Raw genomic sequence first — 22,884 nt, 5'->3', positions numbered from 1 at the left:
GAACTTGCAGCAAAGAAAGGATACCAGATGTCTATTCCAAGCAAATAGGCAGGTTTAAAAGACTGAGCTCCTGGGGACATTTACATTTTGAATATTTCAAGTGTTCATTTAATATTTCAAGGTCTACTAAAAGTGTCTGTGTCTTGCTGTTGAAGTTGTAGCATATTGTGAATAAGCAGTGGCCAGTTGGGGTCATGGCACAACATTCATAAAAAATTAAATAAAAAAATGTTTTCTTCTGGCCCGCAGATTTGATGAGATTTTTAATATGGCCCTTTCACTGGTTGAGTTTGACACCCCGATCTAGAATCACAAGTTGTAAACATAACAGTCGGCCATTCGAGTGCAATTTAGTTGGAAAACTGATATTTCCTGGTTTCTGACACTTGAATACAGCCTGAGTTATTATTATGACATACTCGTGAGGTGTGACCATGCTGATGACCACGCCAGGAGGATCATGGAAGCCACGCACCTCTGAGAAAGGGACTTACTGTTGTTGTTAATGTCGCTGTTTTTTTAGTTTGAAGGTATGTATATGTGTTATTTGTGTTACTCTGTGTTGGGGGATGTGAGTTGTTGTGCGTTTTGTGTTAAGGGGTGGGTCTACTATCAGGGTGAATCCAGTTGCTGGTGGTGACCTCCACCGTGAGTTTGGTTCTTTTCATGTGCCTTTCTGCCCTGGTGTTTAATAAACAGCACAGCCCAATAGCTTTCTGTCCAAACCCAGATTTGAGTCGGACCCGACAAATTTTATTCAAACTAAACCCAACCTGAGCCACCTAGTCAAGCTTTGTGCTCATCCTGTTTTTCTTTAGCCTGGATAAACTGTCCATAATACACTGTTCTCTTAAGATATTAGTCGTCCCCCTGCATTAACCAGGGTATACTTTGGTTTGTCCATCTGACTTTACATGACCAAATCATGGCAAATTATTCAGTAACTGCATGAAATAAATGTCAGTTTTTATTTTATTTACTAAGTTCCTTTCAAATTAACAGAATATGTTTTATGATCATACACATATTCCTATATTCTTACAATTTACTGCGGAAAGCCAAAAATCTTAGACGCTCTTTGTATTATTTTATACAATAATGTTTACAGAGCAGATCACTGAAGAGACGCCATCTGTTTATAGTTTATAGCCCAGATTTGTGGAAAAATGGGTCGACTTTCAGTAGACAAACAAAATTGTGAGTTCAGCTTCTTTTATTATAAGAGTTTAAAATTACATCACCCATCTATTTGACTGGAAAGAAGACAGTTACAGCTCTCATACGACCCCCACCTTTTGAATGTAGCTTATGAAATATGAAAGTTATGAAGGACATGACTAAATCCGTTTTGGAACCACCGGTGGTCTCAAGGAGTTGAAAAGGTTAATCCTAAAGCCCTTTACACAGAGACCACATAACAAACAACATATTAAACATATACATCAATTTCCTCATAGCATCGGCCTTAAATCCGTCCACAAAACAGATGAGACTCCAGCAGGCACAGCTTAAAAATTATTAAAATAGTTTTCAATTAATGAAAGCATAGAGGAAGAATAAAGTAAGGAAAAAAACAAAATCAGATGTAAATTCAGGATAAAGTCTGTTAAAACTTGTTCAAAATCTGTTAAACTCACACATTTTGGAGAAATCACACCCGAATCCAGCGTGAGCAGTCGCGTCCTGTAAGCTCTACTGTGCTAGTTTCACATCTGCGATTTCTAGGGTGGCTTTTGTACAATAACCAGTGTTATTTGTAGCTAATGTACCTAAAATAAGGAAAAATGGACCCATGACTAGCAAACTAGAGCAGCTTAGCACAGTTAACACAGAAAATAGTTAGCACATCACCAAACACAGCTAGCTAGCTAGTTGTCTGACATGCCTTGCTAATGAAACCCAGTCATTCACCACTGAAGGGCCTGGGTTCGATTCCCCGACCGGGCGACCAGGGGAATCCTTTCAGTGTGGAATTTGCATGTTCTCCCAGTGTCTGCGTGGGTTTCCTGCTACAGTCCAAAGACATGCAGTCAGGACAACTGGACACACTAAATTACCCCTAGGTGTGTGTGTGATTGTATATGTCCGTGTGCCTGCCCTGTGATGGACTGGCGGCCTGTCCAGGGTGTTTCCTGCCTTCCGCCCAATGACTGCTGGGATAAGCTCCAGCTCCTCCTGCGACCTGGAAGGATAAGCGGATAAGAAAATGTGTATCGGGTGGTCTCACGGACATCCATTTTAATACATTGTGCTGCCCCCTTGTGGAAGAAAGGAGCTTCACTGAGGCAGGTCATTAAAACAGGGCTACATATACCAACAAAAGACTGGCGCAGTCTGGCTCTGCCTTTAACAGTGGCGAAGAAATTAAATTACACACAAGGTTTTTGAGAATGCAACGATACTCCTCTCTTTTTTTCATGTTTATTTGAGGAGAAGCTTAAAAAAATGACCAGAGGATTATCTCTTCACAGTTAACAGCAACTTAGCGTGATTAAGAAAAATTGCATTAGATCCTGCGTCCAAGAGGAGCTGACCATTTCTGCCACCAGGCTACTTCCTGCGGCCCTGGGTGGCAGGTTTGGAAACAGCAGAGGGAGAAGTTGAGAGCGCATGCGTCTTCAGGTCCACTTTCTGCTGCAGTATGCCGGTCAGCAGAAACTCGGCACTGACCACAGGGACACCCAAACTCAGGGCCTTATTACACAGAGCTCTGTCCTCTTCACAGGACACCACCACCACCTGAGCCTTAAAGAGAAAAGAGAGGAACGTTGGTCAAACCTAGATTTTCAAGAAAACGTTTGTTTCCGATTAGTCAGAACTTGCAGATTGCCACTCAGATGTTTGCCGCCGATGTGTGGCATCACCAACCAGGTCAAATGCCATGTTTTTAGGACGCTCCATGATGAATTTAAGAGTGTGAAGAAGACTGTGTATGCTGTCACCTTGTGAGCAGTGGGCATCTTGGGAAGGTAGCGTGCACCACAGCAGGTGATGATGTCCTTCATCTGAACTGGCTCAGGCTTCACAGAGGGCGTCACATGGATCTCATAACCCTGTAGAGAAAAGACACTTAATACTGAAACCTCAGAGCAGCCCGAATTCACTGTTATTGATCAAATAAAAACAGTTTGCATAAAGTAAACTTACTTAAATGATTACAGTATGTGCCATGAAATCAAAGGTCCTTGACAAAGACAGAAAAGCGAATTAAACTGAGTTTAGACACGATATTAGCGTGGGCTTTCGTTTCTGCTTCTGTTTTACTGTAGTCTGCATATCTAGATACCTGGGATGAACAGCGATTACAACTAGCTTGTCTAATGTCCTTTGTAGAAACCAGGAAATAGTTCCATGTGGTCAACTCCCCCCCCACCACACTGTTGCTCTACTACCGCTTTAACTGTTTGAACACATCTGCGCTGACTGTTGCAGGAGAGTGAAGGGCACAGGAACGGCGTCACTATTTCACATTTTTATTTTATATCTTTTCTTTATTTAGAGAGACAATCAGAATACATACAGAGAAAATAATAATAGGAATAGAAGCAATATTAATAATATTAACAATAGTGAGAATAGTACTTATCATCCGAGCTGTCCTTTCATGTCGCATGTTTTAATTTCACTTTTTACGATTATAAATGTCCATAAACAACCTTAAGGATCATTCTACCAAACTGGTTCAAAGTCAGAGTTCAAAACACATTTTGCACTTTTAACTGACTTGGACTTCAGACTAAAATCATTTCGCTTTGAGTGACCCTGTACCTTAATTATGTTTATTTTATTTAAATAAATGATTGAATATTCAATTCTGTCACCACCAAAATAATCCTATCACTAGCAAATGCAGCTTTGAACAGTTGTGCACACATAAAATCATAACATTTTTCATTAAAACACAAAAGATTTACTTGACTGTACAAAGTATGTGCTTCACTAGTGACAATTCTCATAGTTCCACACTGACTTAAAGAGTTTAGGACACATTTACTTCAAAACAATGGGATCTAACTGCTCACCATGTGGCCATGAGGGACAGGGATGCAGTCTTACTTCCTGCCCTGAAATACAGGGGTGTGGCTAAAATAAGGCTCCACCTACAGACTAAACCTCTGTGTTTCGTGTTTCAGTGGTGGCATGAAAAACATGGGACAGGATTGTTTTTTAAATGAAATTGATGATAAATCTAAATCTTTACACTTTACTGTAAACGAAATAAAGATCTTTAAAAAATTGAAGAAAAAAAAGCTTAAAGTAAAAAGTATTTTTTATTATTCTATATTAATTAATGTCTTGGGTTTAAATAGATCACAGCATAATCCTTACAAATATCTAGGGTCTAAATCATGCAACATAATAAGTGATTTTTAAAAATACTTTATTTATTTATTTTCCACTGTGATACCGCAGTTTGAACTTTGGATGAAAACCGAAAGTGCTATTTTCAGCAGCAACTTTTTGGTTGCCCAAATTTAGGTGTATCGCTAATAAATGCATGACTAAGCAGCTGTACAGGTGTTCCTAACATGTATACACGAAAAGGAAGGGCTAATGCCATCTTGGTGGTGCGATGGATCTAGACCAGAAGTTCTCTAACCGGTCCTCAGGGCTTCCCAGGCACACATTTTCATAGTATTGGGAGGTAAAAGTGAGGTCCGGGCTGATCGAGACAACACTACTGCCTGGAAATGGAGGTTTAAAGCAATAAAAGTACCTGTAATAGGGGTTGATGACTGGCCGCTCTCAAAGAGTCCTGCAGGTTAAAGTTAAATTTCTTCTCCTGCTCAGGATCTTTCACCAAGAACTCATTAGGAGAGAGGAAGCTCCCTGCTTTACCACACTGTGAAAGAGGGAGACAGAGAAAGACAGATAGAGAAAGAAAGAGAGAGATGCTTTGTTAAGTTTGTTAAAATGCTGTAATACTGAATTTGTGGTCAGTTCAGATTCAGCAGCACCTTAAAAACATCTTTCACTATAGAAGTAACACTTATAATGTTATGCCTGATCGTTGTAACATTATAACGCTCATTGTCCATTTTATCAGCTCCACTTACTATATAGGTGCACTTTGTAGTTCTACAGTTAGAGACTGTAGTCCATCTGTTTCTCTGATACTTTGTTAGCCCCCTTTTACCCTGTTCTTCAGTGGTCAGGACCCCCATGGACCCTCACAGAGCAGGTACTATTTGGGTGGTGGATCATTCTCAGCACTGCAGTAACACTGACGTGGTGGTGGTGTGTTAGTGTGTGTTGTGCTGGTACGAGTGGATCAGACACAGCAGTGCTGCTGGAGTTTTTAAACACTGTGTCCACTCACTGTCCACTCTATTAGACACTCCTACCTTGTCGGTAGTCAGAGACGATAGCTCATCTGCTGCTGCACAGTTTGTGCTGGTCATCCTCTACTCCCTCATCAGTGGTCACAGGACGCTGCCCACAGGACGCTGTTGGCTGGATATTTTTGGTTGGTGGACTATTCTCAGTCCAGCAGTGACACTGAGGTGTTTAAAAGCTCCAGCAGCACTGCTGTGTCTGATCCACTCAGACCAGCGCAACACACACTAACACACCACCACCATGTCAGTGTCACTGCAGTGCTGAGAATGACCCACCACCCAAATAGTACCTGCTCTGTGAGGGTCCATGGGGGTCCTGACCACTGAAGAACAGGGTAACAAAGTATGCAGAGAAACAGATGGACTACAGTCTGTAACTGTAGAACTACAAAGTGCTCCTATATGGTAAGTGGAGCTGATAAAATGGACAATGAGCGTAGAAACAAGGAGGTGCTCATAACGTTATGCCTGATCAGTGTATTTCAGTACAAACAATACATCCATACCTTTATGCTGCAGATGTGTTTCTCATTACATTATTAGATGTGAAAATCTCTCACCTTGGTCAGCCAGTCTTGGGTGACGATGGGCACTCCTCTGGCCACAGCACACAGGAACTTGACGGTGCGGCGGACTTTATCCGTCACTAGGTGAGTCATATCACCCACGCCCTTCGCCAGCCCACCACCCAAACGCACCAGCACCTTCTCCCCATCCTCGTCCACCACTCCTGTAAACAAGACCTGAAACGGAGAGACGTCTGTGATTCTGAAAGCATCAGTGTGTTGTTACAATTTGCACATGAGGAGGAAGTTTGCAGTTTCCCTCTCACCCCAAATGTAGTCAATCAGCCAGAACATGGGGAACTCCACCAATTTTTCAAAATTTCTACATAATCTAATGGTTAACATGTCAACAAAGTCATTCAGAGTGGTTTGGTGTAAAATGCTCTGTTCTAGATAAACTTACAGTCAGAACTGTTCACAGTGATGGTGATAGGAACCAGACGTCTACCTCCAAAAGCTCCCTCACATAAATATATACAACTTGACATTGAGGTAAGTGTGTAATGAATTAGGTATGCAGTTAGCATGATCCTAAAGGGTGGCTATTAGCTTCTTAGCTAACAGACTACATATGGGGTGTGGGGGTGTGTGTGTGGGGGGTGTTTATGTGTTTCTACCTTGTGGGTCGGACCGGCTACCGACCGCCGAGGGGTTTTAGGAGTGGGCTGGGGCGTTTCTGCTGCCAGCACAGTGGTATCAGCACCTCTCTTGCGCCCTCTGCTGGGGGTTTGGCTTATAACACTTTCCTCATTGACAGACACTGCCTCTGATCTCTCCTTCTCCCGGTGGGCCTCTGCAGTTGCCTCCACTTTAACATCGCCTGCCTCCAGTCGTTTACCGCCTCTTCCCCTCCCACGTCCAGCAGCTGCTGAACCTTGTTGACCTTCTTCTTGCTTTTCCACTTTCACACTCTTCCTCCCTTTTCCTCCTTTATCCTTTGTTCCGATTCCAGCGCTGCTGCTGGATCTCTCCGAGCTTCTGGAGTTGGAGCAAGAGCGAACACGAGCACCAGAATCCCGCTCCGTCTCGGTAGATGCTGCAGTGGCGGTTTTCCTTCGACCTGACGGCCTGCTGTTATCGACCACTTCTTCGGCTGGTTTCCTCCCTCTGCCCCTTCCTCGGCCTTGGCCTCTGGTCTGGTCATCCAGGGTGGACGTAGACTGCTCTGAACCGACTGAGTTGGAGGAATTTGAACGTGAACGTGTCCTTTTGGCCGGGACATCTACCGACACGGATTCCTCTGCGGCAGCAGGGGGCGCTGTGGATTTCCTGGTAGGTCGTCTACCTCTACCCGGTTTCGCTTCACTTTCTGCTTTTTCTTGCACTTTCTTTTTACCCTTCCCACCTTCATGTTCTTGTTTTTCCGTCTCTACTGTGTCCTTTTCCTTTTCCAGCATCCTTCTTTTGGAATTCTCACTCTGTCCATCTATGTCTTCTTCTTCTTCATCCTCCTTTTTTCCTTTTTCTTTCCTCACCAGCCCCGCTCGACGCTTTCCCTGTAGTCGTCCTCTTTCCTTTTCCGCTCCATCTTTGTCCCCTTTTTCTTTCTTTTTCTTCTCTTTCTCCTCTTGTTCTCTGTCTTCCTTTTCTCTCACTTCTTTTTCAATTTGTTCCTTCTCTTCTCGCTCCCTTTGTTCCCTCTCTAATCTGTCTTTTTCTTCCTGTTCACTCCTTTCTTTTTCAAGTCTTTGTTCAAGTTCTTCTCTTTCCCTCTTCTCCTTTTCCAATCTCTCCTTCTCCTCCCTTTCCCTCTTCTCCTTTTCTAATCTCTCCTTCTCTTCCCTTTCCTTCCTCTCTCTCTCTAATCTGTCTTTCTCTTCTTTTTCTAATCTCTCCCTCTCTTCTCTTTCCTTCCTCTCCTTTTCAAGCTTCTCTCTTGCCTCTTCTTCCTTTCTTTTTCTCTCTCTGCTCTGATTTTCCTCTTTTTCTTTCCTCTCCCTCTCCTCTTCTTCCTTTTTCAACCGCCCTCTTTCTTCATTTTCCTTCCTCTCTTGCTCCAACCTTTCAGCCAGCTCTCTTTCTTCATGCTCCACTCTCTCCCTCTCTAAACATTCCCTCTCTTCTTGTTCTTTCTGCTCTCGCTCCTCTCTCCTTTCCTCTTGGGTCTCCCTTTCTTTCTCCTCCTCCAGCTTGTCCCTGTCTTCCTGCTCTTTAGACTTCTGTCTTGTGCTTTTTCTCCCTCCTCCCTTCCTCCCTCCATCCGTCTCCTCTTCGCTGTCCTCCTCTTCCTCTGACACGGCTCTTCCTCTTTTCCTCTTTCCCTCTTTCTCTGCAGTAGCTCTTCCTCTGCCCTTACCAGACACTCCTCTCCCTTTTCCCCTGAGGCTTCTCTTGCTAGCTTGCTGCTCTTCCTCCTGCGCCTCCTCTTCTCCATCCAGAGTTTCAGTAGTAGCAGTTCGGGTGCTGGCATCAGACTTGGGAGGCCGCGTTGGCTCAGCTTTAGCAGTTTTTCTCCCCCTGCGGGGTCTCCTGGATCCACCCTGTTGCTCTTCATCATGTGCCTCCTCATCCTCACCCAGTGCCTCAGCTTTAGCAACATGGGCGGTAGCATCAGGCTCAAGAGGCTGGGTTTCCTCAATTTTGGCAGCCTTTCTCCCCCTACGGGATCTTCTAGATGTGATTGCACTTTGTTGCTCTTCTTCACCTTCCTCCTCATCGTCACCCAGTGGCTGTGTTTCAGCAATAGTAACATCAGTGTTAGAATCCAGCTCAAGAGGCTGTGTTGGCTCAGCTTCAGCAACCTTTGTTCCTCTGCGGGGTTTACTGTCCAGCGTAGTTTCACTCTGTCCTTCTTCCTCATCTTCACCCACCGGCTGTGTTTCAGCAATAGCAACATGGGTGCTACCATCAGGGTCAAGAGGCTGGGTTTCCTCAATTTTGGCAGCCTTTCCCCCCCTACGGGATCTTCTGCTAGAAGTGATTTCACTCTGTTCTTCCTCATGTTCCTCTTCATCCTCACACATTGGCTGAGTTTCCTCAATAGCAACATGGGCGGTAGCATCAGGCTCAAGAGGCTGGGTTTCCTCAACTTTAGCAACCTTTCTCCCCCTACGGGATCTTCTGCTAGATGTGATTTCACTTTGTTGCTCTTCCTCACCTTCCTCCTCATCACCCTCCAGTGGCTGTGTTTCAGCAACAGTAACATCAGTGTTAGAATCCAGCTCAAGAGGCTGTGTTGGCTCAGCTTTAGCAACCTTTCTCCCTCTACGGGGTTTACTGTCCAACGTAGTTTCACTCTGTTCTTCCTTCTCATTTTCACCCACAGGCTGTGTTTCCGCAACAGCAACATGGGTACTAGCGCCAGGCTCAATAGGCTGCGTTTCCTCAGCTTTTCCTCCCCTAAGGGATCTCCTGCTGGACATGGTTTCAGTACTGTCCTCTTCCTCCTGCGCCTCCTCTTCCTCAAACATAGGCAGTGTTTCAGCAACGGCAACCTGGGTTTTAGCACCAGGATCTATAGGCTGTGTTTGCTCTTCATCTATCTGCCTTCGTTTGCAGAGTCTCCCACTTGGCCCAGGTCCGCTGCTGAACTCTTCTTCTTCTTCCTCCTCCTCATTAAGTGGCAGAGTTTGGGCAGTAAAGAGAGCATAAGCTTGGGTCTGCTCCTCTGGTTTTGGGCTCCTGACCAGGATCAGAGTGTCTGCAGTGGAGGGATGCGAATCCAGCACCTCCCCATCATCGTCCACTACCCTTCCTCTTCTGTCACCAGTGTCAGGCACCCCGTTAGTGTCACTGTCATCATTTCCTTCTTTCAGTGGCTGGGTCTGCTCCTCCTCATTATCAATGTCGACTGCGTAGGCTTGTGTAGCCTCCAGATCCAGCTGCCTCTGCCTGGCTTCAGTACTGGCTCCTTTGCCTTGTAAATTCTTCACAGCTGTGAAACAATAGCAGTAATATCAAGGAAGGATTAGTTAAGGAAACATAAGTAGGTGCCATTTGAGGAGGCAGTCAAGTGATAAAAAGGCTGTGTATTATATGAATTATACACGCTAGAGAGCAAATGGATTAATTATGACTAAGAAAGAAAATGCATACAGGTTGTTAGCAGTATCCATTATTTAAACGTGAAACGGTGAGCACAAAAAAAAAGTCAACAAACTGTTTACTTGACAGCAAATGCACTGTTCATATGATCCATATGGTCAATCTGACAGGTTGCAGTACACTACAGGAACTGTAGGGGGTGATATGGCTTGTACTGTTTAAGAGGACACAGCAGAGTGCATGATCGTTCGAAACATCAATTTATCTTATAGTAGTTGATGAACTGTGTCACTAGATACTAGCTATTTAAAAATAATTAGCATGGTATTTTCTTGTTTAAAAAATCTGGATTATCAATTTATCAACTGTCTTGCCTCCCAGCTCCCCCCAGCAAATATACATAAACACACAGTCTGCTGCAGCTGATATCTTTAGATAATTTAGATCATTTCTTTTATTAAAACCACATAATATAATAGTGAATAACAACATTTTTTGGAAGTTATTTTACCTCTCGCTTTGAAAGTTGTGACTGCAAGCATGTGCATTTGTGAGATCCTGCTGGTGTGGGTTCATGGCTTTTTCTTCCCTTTAAATGATGCACCAAAAAGTGGCGTGTGCTAATAGCAGCGACTTCCAAAGTCACATGCTTTGCATATTACAAACAGTGAGGTTTTTTTTCGTCATTGTCATGGAGGTGCCCTGAAATTCAGCGATAATTGCCTGTGGAAAGCCATGAAGTATTATATTCGAATAATATCACTCATCTGAAGGCACTGAGACACTTCAGCTTTATGGAAAGTTTACAGTATGTTGCACTCAGGGAAACCACAGCCACTGGGGAATTTGCTCTACTGCAGCCTAATGGCTTATTAGTAACCTACAGTAATCTATTGTTTAAAGGAGAGTAGAATATTAAATTCATGTATTATTTAATATTACTAAGCAAGTTGTGGAAAACTAAGGCGTCATCTCTAGTTGTCGGTCTATTTTTTTTTTTTATCAACACATTATGTTCACATGTGCTCTATTCTGGAATGACTTTGCCAGACTGTGAGGAATGTTGAACAAAACGGGGTTGACCAATCTCTTAATTTCCATTCATGTAAATAAACTGAGAGATGAAGCCCTACTTTCCAGTCTTTGAACAGCACAGTAAAATAGTTAAAGATACCATATGGTTGGGTAGGCTGTAGGGTCCAGTCATCTTCGGATGGGTCCAAAGCCCCAGCATGCTCTTCAGGATCTGGCTGTTGGTGGCTGCTGTCAGAGAGGCCCAGCTGGAAGGGAGAAGCTCCACAGCCCCTCAGTGACTGCTGCGTCTCATCCAGAGTGGCGTCTGCAGCGAGAGCATCAGACACGAAGGACTGAGTCTCGGCCACAGTGAAGTCATCGCTGTCCTGACTGCGGCTTCCAGGGGAGACAGAGGATCGGAGGAGAGAGGGGAGAGCTGGCCCTGAGAGAGAGAGAGAGAGAGAGAGAGAGAGAGAGAGAGAGAGAGAGAGAGAGAGAGAGAGAGTAAGTGCAGTCAAAAATCAACTGGACATTGTGTTTCCAAAGGTTTCCAGTCACCACTTTTATGAGTGAATGTTGCTACTTTCATGCATGTCCACTGCTGAAAGAGCTACTCAGTTTCATGTGCATAGCTACAGAAGTACTTTAACAGAAGAAAGAGATTTAGTGGAACAGCTACATACAAGCCTAAGATTACCATAAGCCAGGGGTCACAACCCAAATGTTAAGAAGCGCCATTTTGTTCTTTCAACAAAAATCAAACCACCTTGGGAGCCACAATATTATATGTCCATTTTACCATCTTGGCTGTAAATATGTCTCAGCATGTGCTAACGTACTATTATAGGCTAACAAATATAAATGACAACGCAGACTTACTTTGCTCTGCTTTAAGCTTTAGCTCAGCTATAGCTACTTTTCTCGCATCTCCGGCAGGAAACGTTTCCACAAAAGTAAAACAGTTTCTTGTAAAACGTCTCTCAATGTTCAGTTTTCAGAATGTAGCTGCAGCAACATTTAAGGTGGAACGGGAAAATTCAAACAAGAAGCTGCCGAACGAGAAACTGACTTCAGCTTCCCGAAGCTTATCAGGAAACCAGATGATTCTCCAGCTGAGAACTTATAAACGCAAATAAGTCCATCCGTCTCCAAATTATCGATGTTCGTCTAGCTAGTTACTAGCTAGGCGAGACTGTTGTCTGTGTTCCTATGGTGACCAGCAGTCTGCACACCAATCTTCAGGGTTAAAGGGTGAATTAGCAGATATAGGCTACATTAACTCGTGTTTAAGACCATTTATTGTTAAAACTGTGTTGAACGATCAGCAGAGCTTTATTTTACTGCAAAGGAGGAATTTTCCAACATTCAGTGAAAAGCCTTCCCGGAAAAGTAAAGGCTGTTAGTGCAGCAAAGAGGGACCAGTTCTCTGTTTTAAACCAGAAGAATAATATAAAAGTCCTGGAGACGAGACGGGGTGTGTGGAGGCAGTACAACTTAGACAATATCATTTCAGTGGATTATGGTCCAGTTATGTTCCCTGACTAAAGGTACTGAGATGTACCCTTGAGGGTCCCACCCCAGTTACAAGAGGGGTCCTGCCCCAGTGACAGTTTACTACCTTTATTTCTGAGAGTGTACTGAATTTTGGAAATGCTGGAGAAGCAGGGGCATACGGCGTACTTGACCACAACCGAAAAAGTCAGAAAGAACGACTCACGTTTAAATGGCTGAGACGGACTGACGAATGCTTGGGTTTCCATATCCTCTTCGGACAAACCTGGAGAAAGCACAGAAACACAAACACATGAAAGTTTTTTCATTTATACAGAGCTAAACAAAGAGTGACAGTTATTTACAGTGTAAATACAGTAAAGTAAACCCACCTGCTCCTCTTGGTGTAGAAGACTGGACAGCCTCTGCTGCTGTTCCTGAACCCCTCTCCTCAAGCTTCTCCTCTTCTTCCTCCACATCCGTATCGCTGTCCATCCTGAATTCACCCTGCGCTTTTTCAGCAGGAGGCTGGACCTGAGCTGGACTTTCACAGTGAGCATCTGGGGCAATCCCAGTGTCTTTACGTGGCTTAGAGTTGGCTGCGGTGATGTCATCCTCCATATCTGTGTCACTGTTGGAGTCAGGCTGCACCGTTTTGGCCTGTAGAGCCTTCACATTCTCAATAGTTCTGCCCTTTGTAGGTTTGAATGGATCGTCATCATCAGTATCACTGTCTGAGATTAGCTTAATTGCTTCTGTTGGCTTCTCCTCTACTTCTGCATCAGTGTCGCTGTCCATATGGAATTCTGCTACAGGATTGGCTGTGGGTACGGACACCGGCCTCTCCGGCTTTGTCATCATGGGAACGTCCTCATCTTCAACGTCCGTGTCACTATCCATGTGGAATTCTGAGGACGTCTTCTGTTCTTTGCTTCCAGAATGCAGACTGGTTTCAGTTCTACGAGGCTCATTCTCCTCGACATCTGTATCGCTGTCCATGGCGTGACCAGCTGGAGTAGCCATGTCCTTTTGTGCGACTCCAGCTGCAGTCTCTGGACCTTTGGTTTTCTCCATCTCCTCATCCTCTACATCAGTATCGCTGTCCATATGGAGACAGGCTGGATCAACTGGGTCCACTTGTGGTGGGTTAGCAGGCTTAACTTCAGGCTTTCTGTTCCTCACCTCTGCATCCTCTTCCTCCCCATCTGTGTCACTGTCCATGTTGAAGTTCAGCAGGGCAGGTTTGAGGGAGTCTGAGGAGGCTTCACTGTGGTTCTCTTTCTTTATAAATCTGCCCATCCCAGCCGAGGATGGGGTGATCGAGCTTTCGTCCTCACTGGGGAAAGATTACATGAAATTCTCTTAAGCCATGAGGTAAATACAGGACAGCTATTCAAATATATATATATATATATATATATATATATATATATATATATATATATATATATATATAATACAGAAAACACAACATGTATTACAAAATACTTTAGAGCAATACTTCCCCAGTTTCACAAGATTCCCCCCTCAATGCAAACTGTCGCTGTCCAAAGAAAAACAAGTATTTCCAAAGTAGCAACTTTACAGGAGAAGGCAAAAACACTCTTACTTTTCAATGTAAGTTAATGTAAAGAGATTTTATTCCAAGTGATTTTATCGGTCCATTCATGATAAAGTTTTCACACAACGTAAAGTGTGTTGGAATGATGTAGAAAAATAAAATCGACAAAAATGGGGAGACATGGTTTTCACTGGACAGCAACGAAATGTCAAGCTGCTGCAGTGGTTGCTACTTCAGTTTTACTCTGGAGCTACAAGGTTAATGGAGGTAACAAGTAATGGAAGCTTATATTTCACCGATTAGCATCAAAACTATGGACAAAACTTGCCTCCAAGACACAACTGCTAATGTTTTTAGCTATGCTGGGTCTTTTTTCCAACTTTATACACAACATTATACAACAGTTAGTTTCGGCCACGCAAGCTGATTGGTTGAGAAGCGTTCTAACTGTGCTGTTATTTCACCATAACATCACAGGTTTTTCACAAACACTGTATCACTCCGCTGAGACGCCGTTGCTAAGCAACGACTTCGACAGCTGTAGGAGACGCTCGAGCCATTTGAACGTTTTTACTTCTTACTTTGCCACAAACAGAAAATGGACACTTTTAAGATCACATTTGACCGACAGCCAATTTGGTCAGACTCTGAAGATGAGACTACACTAAATTCCCAAACTGTCATCACCACTGAGCAGCTTTTCAGTCGGCAGCTGTGACAGAAGAACAGCTAAACAACCTGGAATCAGCCAGAAATGAACCCAACACCATTCGCCAAACTAAATGGGCTGTAAGATGCTTTACAGACTGGCTGGAACAAAACAACATTAATACTGATCTGGCAAAAACTGACAAAACTGAGCTGAACTTGATATTGCGGCAGTTTTATGGTTCAGTCTGATTTGGTCAGACTCTGAAGATCAGACTACACGTTTGGCGAATGGTATTAGGTTCATTTCTGGCTGATTCCAGGTTGTTTAGCTGTTCTTCTGTCATAGCTGCCGACTGAAAAGCTGCTCAGTGGTGATGACAGTTTCGGACACAGCCGTGATGTTATTTCGCGATAACACACTCCCTCTCGTGTTCGATTGCTTAAGTATGTCACACAGTATCAGGAAAACATAAGCAAGTCTATTTGTGATTTTTCTCTTCAAACTATTGCTTTAAAGTCTATGAAACAGACACAGACAGAGCTTTAATGCCAGCCCCTAAGGCCCAAGGTAAATTCGAAAGTGCACACCACTCCCATTTGCGGTTTTTGGCAGAGTACCTCTCTGGAATGACTTTGTTTGCTGGCGTCAGGAATGTCGAACAAGTGGGGCTTGACAGGTCTGAGGATGCCGAGTCTGAGGATATAAATTAAAGGGACAGAGACAAAGAGAAGAGTTCAGAGACAGCCCGCTACTATGTGTGAATACAGTTAAAAGGATTGTGTTTACTTGTAAAGGATCTTAAGACAAACACTAAGAAGTTCATATGAATGGGCCTCATTCACCAACATTAAGAAGAAATTTCTTCTTAAAACTCAGGTAGTTTTTATGAACATTCTGACATTTATCGAAGTTTTCTTATTTGGGATTTGTTCTTAGATAAGAACAGAAACTACACGAACTCGAGAGCACAAAGGCAAGAACACGTCATGAATCTTCTAAGGAACTTTCTCAAGAACAAATTTATGAAAAAAACTTAGGAAGATATTGGTGAATAAGGCCCAGTGTTCTTAAATGCAAATATGCAAATATTCTGTTTAAAACATCTTATTTATTTTATTAATTTTATTAAGAAATTCTAGATTGTTTTAGTGCATAAACTGTAGGTTATTTATCATGCACACCATTAATACTGTGTGACACTTTACAGATTAGCAGAAATTATACCGAATTTCAATTAACTGGTTATCGAGTTTAAGCCCATTAGCACTGAAGGACAGCAAATTGAAGGTAAAACAAAATCAAACCACATGTTTGAAAAACTTCAGCAAACATGGCTGCAATGGTGGTGGAAATCTTGCTTTAACAATTATATCGCTGCTGACAAAACCTTGTATCTCCATTTTTGGCATTTTTCAGTTTTTGACATAATTTGAAAATACCTGTTGTCCTTTACATTGTGTGTAAATTTCATGATGAATGGACCAAAAGAAGCGGCCCAAAATTACTCCGAAAAAGTTCTGGTTCCATTGACTTACATTAAAAGTAAAGAAAGTAAAGTTGCCATTTTGGAGATAACAAGGTTTTGTTCCGACAGCAGCGATATGTTGTAAAACTCATTAGAAGTTACAGTTTAAGTGGTCTGCTTTGTTAAGAAAATACTTTCTTTTTCAACAGTACCACTTGTTATCATAAATGTTCTTAAGAGAAAAGTTAAGAAAAGTCTTGAGATGAAAAAAATAACAATTTAGTTCAATTATTTCAGAATATTTTCTTTCTTAAGACACTTCTGTGACTCCGGCCCCAGATGACTATGTAATAAAAGTGGCCTAATTAGCAGAATGAGTAGAAATTTTACCCAAATCAGTCCAGCCACCTACCCAGAAACCTCCTCCTCTCTCTCCGTCCACCCTGCTCTCCATCTGAGTCGTAGTCAGACTCGGGCACCAGCGTCCTCTCTGGCTCTTTGGGGGTCTTCTGAGGTGACTGAAGATTTGCCTCTTTATCCTCCCATAATGGCACAGGTGGTAACGCGCTCCTCTTCCCCCCGTTCTCCACTCCTCTGCCCATCCCTCCTTCTGAGCCACTCTTGGCGGGTGACGGACCCTTCTCCTTCGCTGTGGCCGTGTGTGCGTTTCTTTCTGCATGTTTAAGGCTGATGTATTGGCAGGGCAGGTCAGCGAGCACCACGCTGTCCCCCTCCGTCAGAGCATAACGCACATGAGGGGTCAGTTTAATCCGGCCCTTCCTGGTGCCGTTCAAGCTGCCCAGGTCCCACAGCAGCGCTTCCATGGTGTCCCCGTCACTGAGGCGACGGTTGTTATCGTGGAAGAAGGTGATGGAGATGACGGCATGGCGGCTGGATATGGAACGGGCCTGTAGCGGAAAGGAGCAAGAGGCGGGATCACGGCCCAAAACGTTCTCTCCTTGGTAGAGGGGCACCTCTGTGGATATGTTGGAGAGAGAGAGTTAAGAAACTTAAAATGCCTGTACATTTTTTCATGACACAGTCCTGTATTGCAGCTCTGTTATAGGTTTCCAGGCTTATTCTCAGAATTTGTTTATTTATTATGAATTTCTGCTGAGAATGCTCTTTTCCTAACTGGAACACTGAGCAGAATGCGTGTTGTGCACACTGATGCCCATAAAATCAGAGAACTTGTAGAGAGGAGAGTTACTCTCAGCAAGGTCTCCTGAGTGAGTCCAAAATGAATGGGTTAAGATGGAGCATTTGAGCAAAATGGTTTAGAAATGCTTCAACATCTTTAATATAAAATAATACATTCATTTTCTAAACACAAAACAGCATAAAACATCGCTCTACGTTCTAAAACTAAAGGAAAGTTCTGGGCGAGTGATCAGAAACTATTTAAACGCCCTCTGGCGTTTTGCAGTTATGTTTTGATATAACGGGAGAAATAGGAAGAGGCCAGACTCCTCATAAACTGGCTCTGATAAAACACATGCACACTTGTAATCACTAATCAAATCAAGTTTAACTGGAGGTAACTGAAGATAATTAGCTAGAAAGAAATCTACCTAAGCTTTCAAACGTTATGTTTATTAGGCACTTTTAGAAGAAACAGCCCTATGACTAGGGTTAGGCGGTGTAATGCTAATAAGGTATATCATGGTATTTCAAAGCGATGGAGGTATTTTAAATTAGTCAGATTTTTTTATTCCAATTCTGAACAGCTAAATAAACACATTTATATTTTAGAGGGGTCACTGATTGGTGGTGAGGGAGCTCACTGCTAAGTGGCACCGGTAGAAAGAGGGAGAAGTCAGAGCGTGATAGCAACTCAGCGACGGCTAACGAGCTTCTTTTTGCCTTTCACTCTAACACCAGCACAGACGTCCTTTAAACGGCTGTCATTTTGCTTCAGTTAGCTAAAACCAAGCCTGCGCTGTGCTTTGTGGCATGTTTGGCCTGCTAACTAAGCTATCGTTAGCTTAGCCAAACACCACAGAACAGGTTTGATTTTGGTTCTCTCTCAAACAATATGTAGTTATTGATGGGAAAGATTTAATAAAACATTCCCTGATTAATAATCAATAAACTAAATATTGGCTAACTAGAGCGTTTCCTAAAAAGGTAACATTGGGGAACAGGCTATAGACTGCATGAACTCTCGAACTCACAAAAGGGAACTGTACCAGATGACAGTATAAATTATAGTGAACTCCTGAACTTATGTGGAGAAGTTGTGTAAGACGGCCCTGTAAGGACGGAAGAGCCCGGTACGGCTGGTCAGAGTGTTTTTTTAAAAAAAGGACATCAGAGGCGTTTGGTTTTAAGGGTTACCAAAAAAGGTGTAAAGTTTGGATATAATGGGGACTAAAATCGTATGGAATTGTGTAAAAAGGGGTGGGGTGATTACCTCATCACCCCAAAGGGCAATGAAAAGGGATGTCTCGAGGTGGTATTCGCTCTGTGGCTGACCGGGAACCATCTTGCCACTTCATGCTCAATAAAGAGAAGGGCTGCGTCCCAATTGTGCACCACACACTAATACTATACAGTATACACAGCGTACTAATCTTAATAGTATGAGCTCGACGGGTTAGTACACAAAATATTAACATACTACGCCATTCTTACTAACATGGAGTGACGAACCGTTGCTATGACAACGCACATCACATCATAGCAAGCTAGACTGAACAAATTAACGTGCGTTCAAACAGGTTTCTTACAGAAACGCTAACAAATGAAAACATTAGTAAGTAAAACTCGTTTTTTTACAGAATGTTTTACAAATTTGGGATGAGCTCAAATTCATACACCATTTCTGGTCGCGCTGCCACGGCAGCTGCTCTCGCGTCACCGTCCGCCATTTTTTTCAGAATTTTCCAGACGCGAGAAGCTCCTCCCTTTCCGTGAAGAGTGTCCATCATTACTACACTCAAAAATCGACTGGTTCTAAGTATGCATTGTGGATTTTTGAGTATACTCAACATTGACACTTGTGACTATACTACATACTACATACTCCAACACTAGTATTAGTATTAAGTGCGCAATTGGGACGCAGCGAAGGCCTTTTCCTTCCTTCCACAAGAACTCAGCAGCTGAAGTCTTTTTGTTATTCCTTTTTATCCTTTTTTCATTTCTTTGTTGATATTTTTCGATTCTTTTAATTCTTTTAAAGCACTTAGACTACAGACAGTTATTAGGGCAACAGCACAGAACATATTAGAGATACTTAAGTGTCCAGTGTCCAGACCCTGGACAAAAGGGACAGCCCTTGGTCGCGACATTATATATGCATGACGCCAGCTATACGCCTGACGCTTATTTGACCATATCTGGTCACACTACAGTTCTGTGCTCTAGCAAAGGATACATTTGTATTGGGCTCACTGTAGTTTGGACGCTCACCTGTTTCTGGGATGTAATTGTTCTTGAACACTTTCAATGCAGCCAGCGGTTCTCTTTCCTTCTTTTCTCCTGACGGTTCCTTTTCTTCATCCGTGTCATCTTCACAGAAGGAGTCATCTATCTGCTGGGTCGCATCCATGCGGACCTGTACCTGAGGAGGCTGACGGGGTAAGATGACCCAAAGAACATCAGTGGAACATCTTAGAAGCTTTTGAAGACGTCTTGCACAAACTGTACGTAGGTGATACTTTACAAATGGACTGAAATGGATGGAAACTGTAAAGTCTTTAATGCACACTTAAAAAAAGATGGTTCTTCAAAGGATGTTTACCATGGGTTCTATATAGAACCATTTCATACTTAAATATGAAAAAAAGAACTTCTTTGCATGGTGAAATCGTTCTTCAGATTGATGGAGAATGTGTTGTACATGGTTCTATATAGCACCAACAAGGGTTCTTCTACTGTTATCATGTCAAGTTTGCAACAATAGAAGAACCCTTGTTGGTGCCATATAGAACCACATACAACACATTCTCTATCAATCTAAAGAACCATTTCACCATGCAAAGAACCATTTAAGCCTGAAATTGTTCTATATAGAACTCATGATTCTAAACAGAACTATTCTCATTACGAAAGAACCCTTGAAGAACCATCTTTTTAAGTGTGTACCTAAGCAGAGAACGGGCAACGAAGCTTCTATTCAGAACCATTTTCATACTTAAATGGTTCTCTGCATGGTGAAATTGTTCTTCAGATTGATGGAGGACATGTTGTACATGGTTCTGTATAGCACCAACAAGGGTTCTTCTATTGTAATGATATCAAACAGTAGAAGAACCATTGTTGGTGGTATATAGAACCATTAACAACACATTCTTCATCAATCTGAAGAACAACCATGCAAAGAACTGTTTAAGCATGAAATTGTTCTATATAGAACTCATGGTTCTGAAAAGAACCATTCCCTTTACTGAAGAACCCTTGAATAACTACCTTTTTAAGTGTGGTTCTTAAATGGTTCTTCGGCTTGATGGAGAACATGTTGTATATGGTTCTATACAGCACCAACAATGGTTCCTCTACTGTTACAATGTCAAGTTTGTAACAATAGAAGAACCCTTTTTGGTGCTATATAAAACCATTTTGAAAAAGGTTCTATATAGAACCATAAACAACACATTCTCCATCAAACTGAAGAATCCTTTCACCATGCAAAGAACCATTAAAGCAAGAAATGGTTCTATATAGAACGCACAATTCTAAATAGAACTATTCCCATTACTAAAGAACCCTTGAAGAACCATCTTTCTAAGTGTGTACCTAAGCAGAGAACGGGCAACGAACCTTCTATTAAAAACCATTAGCATACTAAAATGGTTCTTTGCATGGTGAAATGGTTCTTCAGACTGATGGAGAACATGTTGTACATGGTTCTATATAGCACCAACAAGGGTTCTTCTATTGTTATCATGTCAAGTTTGCAACAATAGAAGAACCCTTGTTGGTGCTATATAGAACCACATACAACACATTCTCCATCAATCTAAAGAACCATTTCACCATGCAAAGAACCATTTAAGCCTGAAATTGTTCTATATAGAACTCATGATTCTAAATGGAACTATTCTCATTACTAAAGAACCCTTGAAGAACCATCTTTCTAAGTGTGCACCTAAACAGAGAACGGGCAACGAAGCTTCTATTAAGAACCATCTGCATACTTCAGTGGTTCTTTGTATGGTGAAATGGTTCTTCAGTTTGATGGAAAACATGTTATATGGTTCTAGATAGCACCAACAATGGTTCTTCTGCTGTTATGATGTCAAGCTCGTAACAATAGAGGAACCCTTTTTGGTGCATTTTCAAAAAGGTTTTACACAGACTCATATGCAACAATTTCTCCATCAATCTGAAGAACCATTTCACCATGCACAGAACCATTTAAGCACGAAATGGTTCTAGATATAATTCATGGTTCTGAATAGAACCATTCCCATTACTAAAGAACCAGCTTTTTTAACTGTGTACATAAGCAGAGAACAGGCAACGAAGCTGAAGTTGGCTTCTACTTTCATTGTCACGTTCCACCTTAAACAGTACAGTAGTTACATTCTGGCGCCTCTGTGCTCCACAGTGTACCTGCTGCCCCATTTAAGGTGGAACGGAAAAGTCGAAAAAGAAACCAACTTCAGCTTCGCGCCCAGGCCGGGAAACTGAACAGTAACCGATGCTAATGTAGTTTATTTTGCGTTTAGAGTTCATTCAGCTCTCTGATGCGGTGCATTAAGTTATGATCATAAACATTATGAAGGTTTTGCAGCTGCTAAACAGGAGAGCTACTTAGCTTCAATACACGCTACCTGCTAAACCAAATCCGAGCGCTTGAGAAATCAAACCTAGGCGGTTAACAAAGACGCAGCGACACGCAGCGGATTTACATTTGAACACTTATTGATCTGCATCATAAACGCGCGCGGCATCGCTTCATTTGATGAAAACATAACATACTTCACCCCTCAGCTCCGATCGCCACAACAAACTTCCTGAACACCGGGGCCCGCCCTGCGCGTAAACGCCGCTGCTGATTGGTTGCTTTGGTAACCGCTACAAAATCCTCCATGTCGATTGGCCGTGTTTCACGTCACTTAGCGCTTTACGCCTTTTGATTGGACAGTATATGAAACACGTTCTACTTTGTTAAAATTTTCCCCGCGCGTTTTCCTTTCCCCTTAAAGGGGTGTGTCCAACTTTAATAATCGTCCACTATTTCAGCCACACACACACCGATCAGCCATAGCATTAAAACCATCCTTGTTTCTACACTCATTGTCCATCTTGCCAGCTCCACTGACCACATAGGAGCACTTTGTAGTTCACAGACTGTAGTCCATCTGTTTCTCTGCATACTTTGTTACCCTGTTCTTCAGTGGTCAGGACCCCCATGGACCCCCACAGAGAAGGTACTATTTGGGTGGTGGATCATTCTCAGCACTGCAGTAACACTGACGTGGTGGTGGTGTGTTAGTGTGTGTTGCACTGGTCTGAGTGGATCAGACACAGCAGTGCTGCTGGAGTTTTTAAACACCTCAGTGTCACTGCTGGACTGAGAATCAAGAATATCCAGCCAACAGCATCCTGTGGGCAGCGTCCTGTGACCACTGATGAAGGACTAGAGGATGACCAACACAAACTGTGCAGCAGCAGATGAGCTATCGTCTCTGGCTTAACATCTACAAGGTGGACTGACAAGGTAGGAGTGTCTAATAGAGTGGACAGTGAGTGGACACAGTGTTTAAAAACAGAGTATGCAGAGAAACAGATGGACTACAGTCTGTAACTGTAGAACTACAAAGTGCACCTATATAGTAAGTGGAGCTGATAAGATGGACAAT

General features: G+C 42.7%; 1 protein-coding gene across 4 annotated transcripts; it reads right to left on the bottom strand.

The window, feature by feature from the left end:
* Positions 1 to 2,132: 2,132 nt before the first annotated feature.
* Positions 2,133 to 22,048, bottom strand: mdc1 (mediator of DNA damage checkpoint 1). 4 transcript variants are annotated; one of them, XM_036594727.1, is made up of 13 exons: positions 22,001 to 22,048; positions 19,487 to 19,646; positions 16,485 to 17,048; positions 15,225 to 15,300; positions 12,787 to 13,730; positions 12,621 to 12,680; positions 11,064 to 11,345; positions 6,523 to 9,779; positions 5,900 to 6,082; positions 4,718 to 4,843; positions 2,943 to 3,053; positions 2,535 to 2,745; positions 2,133 to 2,182 (listed from the first exon to the last, which is right to left on the bottom strand). In XM_036594727.1, the coding sequence occupies exons 2-12, from the start codon at positions 19,623 to 19,625 to the stop codon at positions 2,551 to 2,553; spliced, it is 5,937 nt and encodes a 1,978-aa protein (XP_036450620.1). In that variant the 5' UTR covers positions 19,626 to 19,646; positions 22,001 to 22,048; the 3' UTR covers positions 2,133 to 2,182; positions 2,535 to 2,550. The 4 variants fall into 4 exon arrangements, with proteins under 4 accessions (XP_036450620.1, XP_036450638.1, XP_036450615.1 ...); XM_036594745.1 differs by lacking the exon at positions 2,133 to 2,182 and having other exon boundaries at positions 2,408 to 2,745; positions 6,523 to 8,781; positions 8,887 to 9,779; XM_036594722.1 differs by lacking the exon at positions 2,133 to 2,182 and having other exon boundaries at positions 2,408 to 2,745.
* Between the last annotated feature and the right edge of the window lie 836 nt (positions 22,049 to 22,884).

Source organism: Colossoma macropomum, unplaced genomic scaffold (genome assembly GCF_904425465.1).
Source record: "Colossoma macropomum unplaced genomic scaffold, Colossoma_macropomum, whole genome shotgun sequence".
Taxonomy (NCBI): Eukaryota; Metazoa; Chordata; class Actinopteri; order Characiformes; family Serrasalmidae; genus Colossoma; species Colossoma macropomum.
This window is presented reverse-complemented; position numbering and strand designations above follow the sequence as displayed.